Here is a 15179-nt window from a genome sequence, read left to right as displayed (position 1 = left end):
GCCAGCTCGTGGCATGCCCAGCACTGCACTTACTTTCCTTGATATTACTTCAGTCTGACACATTGTTCTGGCTCTGCTGTCCCAAGGAAGATGGTACCAGCAGGCATTAGAGCAGGCTTCAGCGAGCCTTACATCTGTGTCACCCAGCCAGATACCGCTCAAATGATTCATTAAATCAGAACACAGAAAGTAACTTTACTTGAATGCCTTGGCATAAATTTTTTATCAACTATAAGAACAAATCTTTTGTCATTTTTACTATATATTCTTATGGTTGAATTGGTAATTTGTGAAACAGATCTTATGAATTTTTCAAGTAGTTTCTGTACAGCTAAGGAAGTGGTGTCTCTTTTTGATCAGAAGTTAAAATATGTAGCTGGGCTCTGCATATGATGAGCTGTAAATGTTTACATAAGTAATGATTGTTTTACAGCTGCTTTAAAATGTTATACAAGCAGTAGGCAGTCCTGGTAGCAGTCAGAATAAGCAGACAACCAAGTCTCTTTTTACCTTTGCTTACTAAAGAAATTAATTACATTTGATTATTAAAAGAGTAGATTGTATTTATAATATTAGTGAAATCATAAATAAAACCACTGCTGATTTCTGCTTATTGTAAGGTTCTTGCAAGCACATGATCTTGAGATTTTTAATAACTTCTCTCAGCTTCCTCTTAGGGGAGAATGTGGAAGAATGTAGGTGGGATAGAATGAGTGTTAAAATTCCTCTAATAAGATGATGCATCTTACATTATTTCTAAAAAGATTAAAGCAGAACATTTAATTATTTGGAAATTCTAATCAAGCTTGAGTATTCAGTGGAAGCCAGGACTGTGCAGGGAAAGGTGACTGAGGATGTGGACAACCCCTCACAGGTCCTCACTCAAGTCCTTTCTCACTTCCTGCAGTCTGCCAAGGAACCTGTCATATATTAATAATAATTTTCATTAAAAGAATTACACCCTATTTAAGTCTTCTCCCTTAGTTGTACTGAGACATTATGCACATTGTAGCACATCTGCTATTATTTAGTTCATAGAGTTGTGTGGGCCTGAGTCAGAGAGGGTCTTTAGTAGCTTCAGCCATGCTTTCACATTTATTTACAGGTCTTGACCTGTGATGTTTCAGACATAGGTATGACATATCAATCATATTTCTGTTGATTCCACAACTATTTTACTGCTAACACTAACCAGTAAAGCTGCATAAGCAGCTCCCTGGTAGAGGGTAATGCTTGCTCTTCCCAGGTGGGTGCCACGCCATACTACAGGTATCCCAGGGTGCAGAGATTGCAAGAAGGCAGAGTGAGCATGGGTTTCAAGGTATACCTCAAAAAAATCTAAGACTTCAAGTATTTTTTGTTTTGTATTAAAGGGGACAAGGTTGTTTTGTTTCAAGTAGCAACTGTTGGACTTTGCTTGCATCCAATTTTGTGCATCAATGTTGTGGCTCACCACTTCCTTCTCAAACATGTGTGGCTAGTGTGTACTGAGGACTTGGTGTTCTTAACTTCACAGTGCATTTCAGAGTGCCCCAAGCCTTTTTGTGGTAAGGTACTGGACAGAATGACTGTTAGCACTATGGCTGTATTGAATTCTAGTGTATTATGGTATGATTGTGCTCTCCTCTCTTTGAATGTGCATATTAACTCTTTGGAGGATGCACCATAATAGATACCACTAATGCCTAATTTTGGTGCTTAAATTAGACCCTAGGTGCCCTTCATAGTCTGCAGGTCCTTGAAAAGCTGCTGAAAGTACTTATGTGCCCTTGAGTCCACTGACTACGAAAGAAACCTGGGCTTCTCATTCATTGAAATAACGTGCCTGGAACTGGACAGTGTGACATGTCTCAAAGTATAAAATGTTGGCAATTTCAGTAGTGGAGAATTGCATGTTCCTAGTGAACAGTTGTTTTTATTCAATCAAATTATTGTATAAAATATGAACACAGCCAGTCTCTGCCTTTATTGAAAATCTAGCCTGAGGCACTCCTTTGAATAGAGCACATTCAGCAACGCTGAATGGACCTTGTTAGAGTACACTTTGACAGCCAGAGCTTTATGTTCAAACAGTGCTATTCATGCCTGTCGTGGAGTGTGTGACTCTTAAAAATTATCTGTACATCAAATTTCTTACATATTTGTAATCTGTAGTAATTTTGGCATTGATTGATTCTGATTTCTTCCTGTCACATTGTTTAGTATGTTAAATAGAATTTTTTGTTGTAGTAATAACTGCTTTATAATGTATTGTAAACTGGAATGCAGAAGTTGCATCTTTTTCTGCCAAAGAACTTTGCAAGATACCAAATGAAGCAGATAAATAGATATAAATACAGTAGTTCAAGAAAGAATGGAGAAAGCAGTGGGAGGATTGGTTGCTATACAAGCATGGGCACTTTCTGTTTTTAGTGTATACCCCTGGCACAGACTAATGGAAAGCTTTCAAGATATTTTCAGGAAATGTCTGCTTTCATCTTACTTATCTGAGCTGGCTGGTTCCAGTGAACTGTGGTCAGCTTCATCTGCAAAGCCTATGCAAGAGGTTCCCCCGCTAAAAGCTTTGAAGCATTTCAAAATGTTCTGGGATTAGTTTATAAGCATTTGGCTGCAGTATTTAAACAAACTCAAAATGACCATGATCACTAAACAAAAGCCATCATTATATGTGTGCAGCCACTTTAGATAAATGTGTCATGTGGAGATGTACTCTAGAGGTTTACTCTCTTGGAGATAACAGCTCAGGAACTGGAGAATCTTGGGTTCAAGTATGTGTTTTTACTCCTCTGCACACAAGAGCAATCTATTGCTCAGCACTGACATTTCTAAATCTTTTTAAGAGGAATTTAGATGTTTCTGATATCGCTACTGTGTTCTTATCTAAAAGTGTGTGAATGTTTGAAATGTATGAATCTAATGTACAAATACATATAGGATATGAATCAGACTTGCAGAGTGACTCTTTTTCCTACAGAAACCACATACAAGTCAGCTGGTTGATATTTTATTTAGTCTGATGGTGGAAGTTTGGTTCCAGGTTTCAGCTGAGAAATATCATTTACCACTAACCTGGAAATATCCTTGTTTCCCATTTTGCTCCAACAGAGCTGAGCTTGAATGCAGGAGCAAGAATCCGAAGAGTTTTTATAAAACATTTGAATGTGGTTATAGTGTTGTTTATCTGTAGAGTTATATTATTGTGTGAAATAGAGAAAAGGCAACTTTGTCTTAATGCATAGAAAAAAATATTCTTCCCTTTTTCTCTTAATTTTAGGCTGTCATTTGGTAAGTGTGAATTCAAATAGATTTTGTGTTAAGCAGTTCCTAAGTCTTTTAAGCAGTTTTTTCTATTAAGCTTGCTTACTTATCAGCAATTTCTAAGCAAGCTTGAAGCTGCTTATTTAGCGTATTGTGGACACGATCAATATTATCTTAGTTCTTTCTGGCACGTTCCAGTATTCTTTAGGAAACATTCACATCCCATAAGGGATTTCAGTGTTGTTAATTGGGATATTAGTCAGTGCCAACTTTAAAATTAATTAAATATCTTCCTCTTTCATAAGGGAGAATATAGAAGAAACTTGAACAGTTTCCAAGAAGGTGTTTCTCCTAGAACAAAAACCCCCCAGTGTTGCTGCAGTGATGTTCTGCAGGAAGTGACACTGAATTTCATTGCAGCCCATACAGCTGCAGTCTTTTCCATGCTGGTATTCTCCTGGGCAGCCTTCTAAATGGGCCATTTGGATGTGCTGTGTAACTTTCCTATACACCCAGCACAAACTCTCTGAGTCCAGGATAATTAGTTCCTGTTTACAGTGCTGGAGCTTGGCTTCATCAGCAGGAGTGGAGCCTGCATGGAGATAGGAGGGTTGGCTCAGAAAGCTCTCTGCACCTGCCAGCTCTGCTGCCCAGTGCAAGGGAAGAGCAGGGGCATGGCTGGCTGCCAAGTGTCGTGGAAATCCCTCCAAGAGATAGAAATCTGCATGTTCCCAGCAGCTGTATGTGTGGGCATTCAGACTGCATCATGCACAACCAGCAGAGCTGGTGTGCAGAGTGCATCACCAGCTGTAAATTGTCCTTTGTGGTGGTGTTCTGAGAAATCTTTTTGTAGAATCTAGAAATAATTTTATGTGAAACATCATTTTAGGTGATCTGCTTCAGTCTGTTGGCAATTTTATATCCCAAATATATTTGTAAATTAAGAATATGATAGTAAGAAAAGTACTTTCTTCTGACACTTTGTTTTAGCCTTTTGTGTGTGTGAGTTGTTGCCACTTGCGCTTCAAGCTGTGACACAGTGTGCCAGATTTCAGAAGGCTCCTGCAGCATGTTGACTCACTGGGGAGCTGACTTGGTCAGTGGAGTTCATGTCCCATTGAACTTTATGCCATAACTATGATCAAGCAGATGGAAAAATTGCCCAGAGAGAGAACTGTTTTAAATTAATGTTTCTTTAAAAGGTATACTTTTAGAAGATTTCTTTTGTAATGTCATGTTTTTCTTCCTTCCATAATGACTGCTTTGCTTATTGGCAGTCGTGTCATAAGTAGTACAGTGGCATAGAATAGTTGCATAGAAAAAGTTGTACAGTAGTAGTAATATAGACAGCTCTGAACTAATGCTGCAAGACATTAGTAATTCACATTTTCAGCTGTCCTAAACTTAATTTTAAACTAAATGTATTTTAACTTCATCCCCTAAGCAAACTGAAATGTTCATGTTTCAAGTGAATCCTGCAACTATAGCCCTATGAAAATATACTTGCTTCCTCATTAATAATTAATCTTAATACATTCAAATGCAAACATTTTTTATCATGAAACACTACCCTTCTGTTAAAAGAAACACATGACTGGCACACACTTGAATCTTATATAAATTCTATCTTAGTTAACTTTGTAAAGAACAGGCTACATTAGTGGGGATATAAGCAGTGTTTTTGACTAACAGGAAACATGACTGTAAGACAAAAATCCATATTAATTTGGCTTGTTTCTGAAACAAACAAAAAAAAAAAAAGTAGAGATGCACATGACTGGAAAAGTTAGTATAGCTTCCTGTCATGTGATGCCCAGGTATTTTGTGCCAGCAGAGTTTTTAGCATGGATTCTGCATTAATGTGTTTGGTTCCATGCAGGTAGTAATAATGGTATCTCTAGTAGGCTGAATGGTGTTCCTCTTTAGCACCGAAATAAATTGTGCCCAAAGTAGAAGTACTGTATTCCTTAACTCTTCTGAAACCATTATAACAGAAAAACTGTGTAAAAAAAATCCCTGTGAAAGATCAGTATTGTTTGAAGTTCTAATAATTCTTCTCTTATGGTGCCTGATGTGGATTTTGGAATGTAAAACCTTACAACACTAAGGGTGTCTAGAAAGGCATAGAGATTCTAATTTCCTTTGTCATATTGCTGTTGAAAATGTCAGGCTTGCCATGATAGACAATATTTTTTCTGTAAAGTGTATAATGGTTTTTAAGGAAGAAGAATCCTAAAGGTGATGAAAAACCATGAAAGCCCTAAAAATACTGCTTTATGATTGTATTATGTCTTAGAAAATAAACTTATTTGAATGATTGAGCTATGATAATTTGCTTGGATTAACAGTGCTTCACAGACCTACCTAAGGACCTAACTGTCTATGTCATTTGGGGAAAACAGATGCATTTTATTTTTCATATCAATAATGTTATATTGGAGAATATTAGTGCTGCTATAGTATTCCACAGTGGTGAGGAATAAACTACAAATTGCTCAGACATGAAAATTTGTAGGGGAGAGGAGAAGATTAACTTAGAGAGGAGCCAAATTATTTTTATGTGATGATTGATAGTGGACAGTACACGGATGGAGAGTTACTTTTGTGTCCTGATACTGCAGGAATCAAATGCAAAGGCAATTTGTACTTCTCATTACTTCTCACGTTACTTGGGATACAAAAACATCCTGACACCCAGTGGCACTCATCCAGTCTGGCAGCTCAGCTCTGAAGTGAGATGTTACAGTGAAGGCAAAAATGTACAATATTTTCTGAAATGTTTTCCTTTCATATTTATGAAAACAGAAAAGTACAGCTTCTTTTGGGAAGGAAGGAAGAAAGGAGGGAAATGCATATCACCCAAAGATGATTGGCTATGGGCTATGATAAAGCTCCAGAATTTACAGACAATCCAAGCCAGTGCATTTAGCATCAGGGCAGGTGTCTGTTTTTACACGTGTATCATTAAAATAAATAGTGGGGATAAGAAGACTGCAGCCAGTCAATCAACCAGAATGTTGTGTAAGTAAACATAATCATATCTTCATAAAATTTTGCCTGGCACAATAAAAAGGATCTAGAGCAATCATGTCTGCAGCAGTACATGGTCGTTTCCCATTCCTCCCCACCAGGAAAAGTGTGCTTTAATTTGCTGGTAGCAAACAGAACCAACCAGCACGTGGAGGCTTATGGCAGAAACTGCCAAGTGGATGTGTGTAATTGCATAGTACAGGTGCAAATCAGCATCAGTGCAGAAAGTGCAGATGCTTGGTTGTTTAGAGGCTTGTTTCATTTTAGAGCATGTTTGATTTTGATGTATACCAAACTTATACCCTATGTTCCACAGAAATGCACATTTTGCTTTCTCTTCCACCCTCTGTCCATCTGAACATCTTAACAAGACACTGAACAGATTGAATGAATTCATCATAAAACTCAGTATTTCTGAAATGAGGTACTAGGGTTTTTAAAAAGTTAAGGAATAGTTGAGATCTATCTGGCTCTTCATATTCATTCCAAACCTCATCACGTACTCTGCTGGTTTTAGACGTGTTTATTTCAGTGTACTTTCACATATCAGTGTTAATAGTGCTCTTCTGCTGTAGAGCTGTAAGATTGATATTAAGGGTAGAAAAGTGATTTACTGGAGATCATCAGGTCGGTAGTAGAGTAGGAAATAAAACAAGCAGGAAAAGGGTTTGGGGGTTTTCGGTTTTGGTTTGTTTGTTTTTTAAACCTACTGTGTGTTGTTATTTCTGGGAAAAGATACTTCAGAATCTTTAGCTTTCAGGGATTTCTAAGAACCTCATTTTGAGAGGTCCAAAACCACACTGGCATTTCTTTTCAAAACTGGGAAAGGCAGGTAGAAAATGTTGAGGTTTTTACGTTTAACTTCTGAATAAAAAAAAAAACTGGGCAAGGCTATTCCTAGCATGTCTCTTTACTCAGCTGCATTATTACAGGTGCTTGATCTATATACTGGACTGTAATCAAGTTACAGTGTTAAAAAGTTGTGAGGCTAAACTATGATCAATTTTATGATCACTGTTTCCCTAGTAACTGAGCACAGGTGAGTACATTTTATAAAGTCAAGTATTGATGTTATTTGCCTAAGCATATTGCATTGTAGCTGTTTTCACTTTCTTCAAGTCAGGATATTTTATTCTGTCTTTTTTGAATTTTTTTTCTTCTTACATATCACTAAGGTAATGAATTTATAGGAATATTCATATGTGGAATAATGAAGTGCAGAAATTGAGATATATATATATATATAAAGACATAGATGTAAAACAATGTTTAATTCATAAAATGTATCAGATTTGAATATAAAGGCATCTTTTAGGTATGTTCCACTGTATGTGCACAATAATTCACACAAAGGTGTGTATTTTACAAAGTGCTTAAGAGGTTCAGGTTCTCAAAAGCTTGCATTTTAGCATTCTTTAATCCAAGACTCATACCTGGGCTTAATTTCATGTAGCTAGGTAATCCAGATACTTCTGTGGCATAGATTCCAGTATTTGAGGTGTCACAGGAACACCTTGTGGAACATAAAAAGGAAAAGAAGACTGAAAACAATGAGAGGATCAATTTTAAAATTAGTTCTAAACATACTAGATTTAAAATTTTGACTAGGTTGAAGAAGAGGGGGAAATGGGAATAAGTGATCAAACTGAGAAGTACCTTTGATCTGTCAGCTGGTTAGCAGGAAACAGGCTTCAAATAAATGGAGCTCTTTAAACAAAGCCTGTCCTTGAAATGTGTACATAAGAAACTTAGATTTGTTAGGGAGAAACAGCTGATAGTGATTTCTTCTGGGTTCATATTGGGAACTTCTTTTTTGCCTTAGTATTATGCTGATAAGTAAGCTAAAAGTTTGTGGAACAAATCCCTGTATGAATGCTAGGGCTTTAAATGGCACACAGTACTCTAGAGGTTCTAATGCTTTGTGTCTGTGAACTAACATTGTAGTCATCTTTGGAATACAGTAATGTAGATGTGTACCATGCTCCATTTGTTTTTGAGGCAATCATCCTGCAGTCAGACCTGTTGTACAAAATAGTGAAATAAAGTCTGATCCACTACACTTTGTAGGAGAGAACTCTGGATAAGAAACTGTAGGTGTTACTGAGCTGGTTTTGGTGCTTCCTTAGTTTTCTTGCCTGGCTCAAAACAATTAACAAACTTAACTCTGGAATGAACCTTAATTTCTGCTGTACACTTGGATTGTGTAGGAATTTCAGTCGTTGATTTTGAATCACTGTTGGTAGCATTGATTTAAATGTAGTGGACAAAAATTTTAAAGCATGAATAATTTAGTTTCTGTTGCCATCAGAGGATTAACGTGCCTGTGCTGGATTCTGTGGATAAGTCAGTACACAATAATGAAAGGAAGTTAAATAATAAATAAAACATAAGTTGCCCTTCAGTTACAAAATTCTTGTCTTTATGATGAGAATAGGATCTTCAGGCTATATTTAAAACTAGACCAGAAGTGGCTTTTTTATCTCAATTTTTTATTGCCTGTTTATTTCTGCCAGTTACTGCTGTTCAATGCTATGGGCTTGAGAGTGCTTTATCTTTCATTAAGAAAGTATAATACAGAAATATATTGGGGGAGATTACAGAAAGCTGCCCCTGAATGTCATTTTCCTCTTTGACTGATTGGATATGGTAACAAAAGGCCCCAAACTAGAGACTATTTTAATTGCAAAGTTGCAAGTGACACTGATCGTAATTACTTTTTTCCAGTACTAGTATAGTTTAATTTAAAAGACTCAATTCTGAAGATATATCTAAATAGTTTTGCATCTTGTTTGTAAGTTAGATGCTTCCAGTTCAAGATTGTCTGTCAAATATTAATGTGTTCTAATGGAAATTGTTCACTCTGGAGACAGCCTTTTGCTTTTAAGGGTTTGGGGTTTTTTAATGTTGAGTTTTTTAAATCATGCTCAAACTAAAGTTACAAGAAATGAGTAGGGGTTTGGGTTTTTTTTCACTGAAACTGCAAACATAACAGCTAAATTACATAAGTTGAGGCTGTCATATTTTCTAATTTCTCAGCATATGTTTAAACATAGTAATTAAGAGTTACCACTTAATTACACCAAAGTTAATTTTTTTTAAGCTCCCTGGTGTTCCATCTTTATCTTACAGCTAGACTCATATAGTGCTTCAGCTTTCTGTCCAATACTGACTTTGGCCTGATGGATGCCCCAGGCTTTGGGATTTAAGGCACTTTACTAACAAAATTGCAGTCCCTAGACAAGTGTACTGTATCAAGTGAGATACTGAGAGATTCTACCTCAAATTAAGCAAGCAGCCAGTGTATTGTGAAGAACATGCAAAATTGCAGTAATGGTTTCAACTTACTCTGCCCAGGTGTCTGAGTGCCATTGGGTAGGGATTCATGAAATGGATAAAGGCAGCAAGCACTGGAGTTCACCCCATCAGCTGAAGCACTGCAGTGAGTGATGGCAGCACTACAGCTGCACTACAGGCAGGTGGTCTGTGGGCTGCAGAGCACATCAATTCACCCAGTTTTATTGCTGATGTGTAACACTTGTTGGATTGAGTCAGTCTAGCCAGTTGTCTTAAACAAAACAATTGCTTTTGTTTAATCAGTTGTGTTGGAGACTTCCTTAAAAGGAACATAACTAAAAGGGGTTCTGTGTTCTATAAAACTACTATAGTAAAAGAAAGGCATTTCTGATTAGTAACATTTTCATTGCATTGCTAAGCCCATCAAATCTGTAACTTAAGAGTAGTGCAAATGTATTTAAAGTGTTTAAAAAACCCCACAAAACCAAAACACCCCAGCCCTTCTGTGTTGATGCAGTAGAACCCATTAGAATGGTATGGTTACCTGCATGGTTATCACTGGAGCAAGAGCCTACTGGTCAGAGATTTGTTGGCACCCTTGTAGCACACATGCAGTAGTCTGTGTCTGTGGTTCTGCTGGGGAAAGGGGGAAAATGCTGCTTGTAGTGAGTGCTGCCAGTTCTTGCTTCATTCCTGTGTTCTGAAACAAGTGTTAAGGAAACTTTGTGATCATTCATTAGTTCAGCTCCATCATTCTGATAGAAAACCAGTTATCAACGATCCTGGTTATGATGATCTTTAAAAATTAAGTCTTAAGTGACTAAAACAAAAGGTGGAAAGAAACAAAGAATAAAAAAACTCAACCCTTATGTTGCAGTGGTTGAGTCCTATTCACAGTACTTAAATACCTGTAACTGGCAGAAAGACAACTTACTTTCCAAAGCTCACTCTGGAAAGAGAGTAGTGCGTGCCTGTTTCATCATTCTCTTTATACTTCTGTTCTTATTCAAATTCCAAGCATGTCAAACAACGTAAAGAACTTTAAAAAATGTGTTTGGATCCATGGCTTCTGCCACAACCAATGGCTTTTACTTTTTGAAGCTTCTAACATTGGAAAAAAATTAGGAAGACTGGCAATATTTTTCTAGGAGGAGCTTATTATTAGTCTTCTGAGAATTAGCATATGGCTTTTCTTCATGAGTATACAAGTGCTTTCCATGACATTGGAGCAATTTATGTGCACTCAAGTTCTCGACAATTTATGTATCATTTCAAGTGACCAGTTTTGAGGAGTGGAAGGGAACCTGACTCTTATGTGGTTGTTTTTTTACCCGTTTTCAGGTATCTGTTTCAGAGAGCTGTAACTGACTGGTAACACTGTGGTGGCTTTGAAAATTTTTAACATTTTCAAAGGGAATCACAGACTTCATCTTAAACAGAAAGTCTATAAAGCTTTCTCTGAGCTCCAGTAGTTGGGGGAACGATGGTACTGGACAGTTGGTTTAGGTTTTTAGAAATACTATTCATACTATTCATGGATAGGAAATGCCAATTAATGCTTTTAATTACTTAAAAGTTTTCTCTTTTCTGAACGTATTCAGCTGTCTTCATTAAGCTACACATAGATCCAAGAACAAGCTGTGCACCCTACCATATCAATTAATGAAACTTATTCCTAAAAATAATTGAGGTTTAACTCCTAAATATACTTGCCAAATGTTTTTGTAAGGCAACTGATTCATAGAAAGCTTGGGCCATGAGCTGAAGCACTGAAACTATGTAAACATTTTGTGCTATCCAGATGTCTTTAATAGCTTGATAATAATTGATTATTCTTCACATGAATTTAACCTTAGTGGGGTTTTTTTCTTAAACATATAACATATGTGGAATAGCCAGCAAATACAAATTTTATCAATCAGATACAGTTTGACATTTTTAACACTTTTTAAACGTTAGAAATGCCTGTTTACCATATGGTGTAAGTGGGTGTACAGGAAACTACACTCTCATCAAGTCTGATATACTACTTTTCCATGATATGAGCATGAACATTTCCTTTTAGTAGCTCTTGCTGAAGGCAAGCCTTTGAAGAATGGGTGTGTAATTTTGGACTATAACATTGACATTGTGTACTTCTGTAGGTGGTTATTTTAAAATCAATTAACCCTTTAGCTTTTCTTATTTTTATTTGACTTTATTAATAAAAGTTTGTTCTAGATAAATGCTGCATCATGTGAAAGAGGTAACAGAAAAACAAAATTTGTATTTTCTTTCCACTGGTCCACTAGCCAGGTCTTATTGTGCTCCCAAGTATCCTATTTCCTGTTTATATTCTACATCTGTAGAAGATGCTGCAGACTTTCAAGGGAATTCTACAATCTTTGAACTGAAATCCTGTGTGTCATTCAATTGAATTAGTCATCATAGTTTCTTGAGAGATAAGATCATTGTAATTTTCTGTGACTTGAAGATACTGATCCCAAATGCTGTTCTGGCTTGTTTGCATACAATTAAGGTTTAATTCAGTTAAGCAGTCCCTCAATACTAGCTTTTGCAGTACCTCAAATATACATTGGACCAGTGTTACTCAGAGCATGTAACTTACCACTCCACTCCAGCAGCTTCTGCTTGCTCCTTTCCCAGACAAAAGCTTCTGCTTCTGCTGCAGCAGCCACCTGAAACTAGAAAAGTACTCGATGATAACTGCTTTTCAAATGACAAGTTGAAGCATCATTTAAAGGTCAAAAGGGCACAGTTTTCCAAGAGAAAAGTGTTTGTACATAGATTCATAAATACTTAACATGTTGCCCCATCAAGATGCAACTTTTAACTAATTGCTACAAACTTGCATGTGCCTCTCTGAAGTGACTTGTTGATTTAGTCTCTTGCTTATCAGATAATCAGTAGTTTAATTTGTTTTAAAGCAAAGTTTAGGTAAGAAAAAAAATTATCCATGTCTAAAACTTTTTTTAACTTCCATTTCTCAGTATTTAAACCTGACAACTTCTCTGAAAATAGCAATATCTTTTTCCTTCTTTCTTGGTGTAAGCTACACTTTAAGCAGTGTGTCTTAAACAGGGTTTGACATTTACAACATGTTTGTAATTCATGAAACTATGTACTATCACCAGGGGCAGTTCCAAAAAAACAAAAACCATATAAGCTTCATGGTAATAAATATTTTGGTTTTAGAGTAATCCTTAAAACTGCACAGGCTTTCTGCTGTTTTTGAAAAAATAATGTCTGTGTTAATATCCTCTTAAACCCGTGGCAGGACTAAGAAAATTCAAGTAAAAATGCGTGTAAATCTACATCATGGCCAGGAGAATGGCTCACAGTGCTACAGCTATCTCGCAGCAGCACTCAGGAAGTCATGACTCTTTCTGCCACCAGTCTTTTTTCATATTCAACCTGCATAATTCTGAGAAGGGTGAATTGAAGACAAGTAGGAATGCATGTCCTGGTCTTCCTCCCGCCATCTCCAGCCTAACACTGCAGTGGTTCCTCTGATGCTCTATCAGCACTTCTGCGTTCCCCGCTGATAAAGCGTCCCCGTGAGGCGCGGCCTCCTGCCGGCCTGCCCGGCCGGGCTGCCGTTCACCGGCCCGGGCAGCGCCAGGCCTCCCACAGGGAGGGAAACAACAACCAACCAGCTCATCCCGGCTGCGTGGAGTGCCTGACAAACCTGTGCCCTCAGGCCCAAGTCACAAACTCCACTCTGAATACTTCTCTTAGATATATATATATATCTATTTTTTATGCAAAAGTAATTTCTTTCCACACCTTGCCCTTAATTTCAGCATCTCTGAAAGTCCTTCCCACCAAGTGTCAGAGTTTAAGAACTGAACTATTTAGCTAAATGTACATACTGAAATGGAATCCACAAAGAAATGGGAAGTAATTTTAACTCATTAAAAGTTACAAATTTTATGAGTTAAAATGTTAACTCATTAAAGTTACATTTTTTCATCAATTTTTTTGTTAAATTAATTTTTTTATTAAGCAATACTTATTTACTAGAAAGGACTTGTAAGGTCCTTTCTTTGTGTTTTATCACTCTTTTTGCTTAGTTTAAAAAAATCTTCTCTCATATGCACCTTTTTTCAAGTGGAGGTGGTCTTAATGCCAGTGACTGCAGGGAGATTGATCTCAGTTGTTACTCACTTGAAGACTTCCTGAGCTGAGAAGTTGGAGACGCTTGAATTTCTTATTAAAAGTACATCATTGGACAGATGTGTTCTGAAATAACTATTTTGTGTATGGTATCAATGGCACTGTTTATCTACAGTATTTGAGACAAAGTAACTGCTGCTGGGATAGGAGTTCTTGTTAGGTGATCTTGTCAGTAATCTTTGGTGTTGAAGTTTCTTAACATTCAGCATAAGCTTTAATACTTGATTTTGTTCATTAAAATTTTAATATTTGGGCTTAGGAAGTAGATTCGGTTATTACTCCCCTTGCAGTATTTTGCAATAGAATTAGGAGAAAAAGGAAGGACTTCAGGATAAAAATATATTCAGATAAATTCAAGGGTAAATGGGAACAAACAGCTCAGTATTTCAGCTCATCTGCATACAGATGTTATATATGTAGGTGATCTGCATAGTGGTAGCTCCTTCCCAACTGAGGAATTTTATATCTCTTTTATATTTTAGTCATATGAAGAAGTATATAACTTTCACTGTGTGACTGTTCAAGAGCTTTTTGGTAAAGAAATAAATAATGACTGGTATCCTTCCTTTTATATGTCTGGTTGTACATTTGTTTATTCTGACATCTGTCTACATTATAAAGCATCTATGTACAACTGATTTTTTTATTTACTACATAATAATAAATAATATTTTGGTACAGCTCATATTGTATATCATACATACAGTCCATTATATAGTGTAATTAATGAAATGTGACATTATAAACTGCTTTTCTTCAATACAGTTATTTGAACTCACAAGCTTTGCTTTCTAACATCTGCCACTCAAAAGCTGATTTACTGTATGAATTATGTTTGGGTTTTTTCCAGATTGTCACAAACAACTCCACTTTTCAAGAATACTCAGACAAGCCCAATGTACACACAGTTCCTGACCACATTACTGAAAGAACTGCATTTCAGAAATGAAGATCTGGAAAGTTTAACAAGAATATTTAGAATAGACTGACAACTTGAATGGTCAGTCAACTTTAAGCTACTTTGTGTGTCTTAAAACCAAGCTGGTTAACCACAGGTTTAATTTTCAGCATTTTGTAAGTATGTACAGTAACTACAGATTATATCAGCTGGAGCAGAAAATGTGTGAAGCACATTTTAAAGTAAAGAAATATGTATGGTATGGAAATGAGTGTCATCATTTTGTCACTTACAGTAAATGCCAGCTGCTTACTTATCATATTTATCTTTTGATAATGTATGGTTGGTTTACTGGAATTTTGAGGAATTTTGACTACCACAGTTTATTAAAAAAATAAAATTCTATGTGGCTACAATGGCTAAGACTCAGCAGGTGTTTTTTAATTAATACAATGAAATTATGTTCTGTTTTTGTGATATAAAATTGAGTTAAGAGATACGTATTTTTTTGCATACTGTTGAG

At 36.4% G+C, this 15179-nt stretch overlaps 2 protein-coding genes across 12 annotated transcripts in view; one reads left to right on the top strand and one right to left on the bottom strand.

Moving 5' to 3' along the window:
- The window catches only part of GLMN (glomulin, FKBP associated protein), a 74491-nt gene that overhangs the window by 35557 nt on the left and 23755 nt on the right, over positions 1 to 15179 (bottom strand). For 6 of the 7 annotated variants that reach the window (XM_064428249.1, XM_064428263.1, XM_064428254.1 and 3 more), the window contains exons 2-4: positions 12191 to 12266; positions 10127 to 10282; positions 7722 to 7801 (exon numbers count right to left, since the gene is read on the bottom strand). The gene's annotated coding sequence lies outside the window, so the exon portion shown is untranslated. Of the gene's footprint in view, positions 1 to 7721; positions 7802 to 10126; positions 10283 to 12190; positions 12267 to 12996; positions 13223 to 15179 lie in introns of those variants that run through there. The other variant, XM_064428250.1, reaches the window with a different exon arrangement.
- RPAP2 (RNA polymerase II associated protein 2) overlaps positions 1 to 15179 on the top strand; it is a 37263-nt gene that overhangs the window by 17558 nt on the left and 4526 nt on the right. For 2 of the 5 annotated variants that reach the window (XM_064428264.1, XM_064428265.1), the window contains one exon: positions 14609 to 15072. In XM_064428264.1, coding sequence (XP_064284334.1) covers positions 14609 to 14747 — 139 coding nt within the window. In that variant the 3' untranslated portion in view covers positions 14748 to 15072. Of the gene's footprint in view, positions 1 to 1246; positions 1681 to 1707; positions 5915 to 14608; positions 15073 to 15179 lie in introns of those variants that run through there. The other 3 variants (XR_010366355.1, XM_064428268.1, XM_064428266.1) reach the window with 3 other exon arrangements.

The sequence above is a fragment of the Passer domesticus genome, chromosome 7 (genome assembly GCF_036417665.1).
Source record: "Passer domesticus isolate bPasDom1 chromosome 7, bPasDom1.hap1, whole genome shotgun sequence".
NCBI classification, from domain to species: Eukaryota; Metazoa; Chordata; class Aves; order Passeriformes; family Passeridae; genus Passer; species Passer domesticus.
This window is presented reverse-complemented; position numbering and strand designations above follow the sequence as displayed.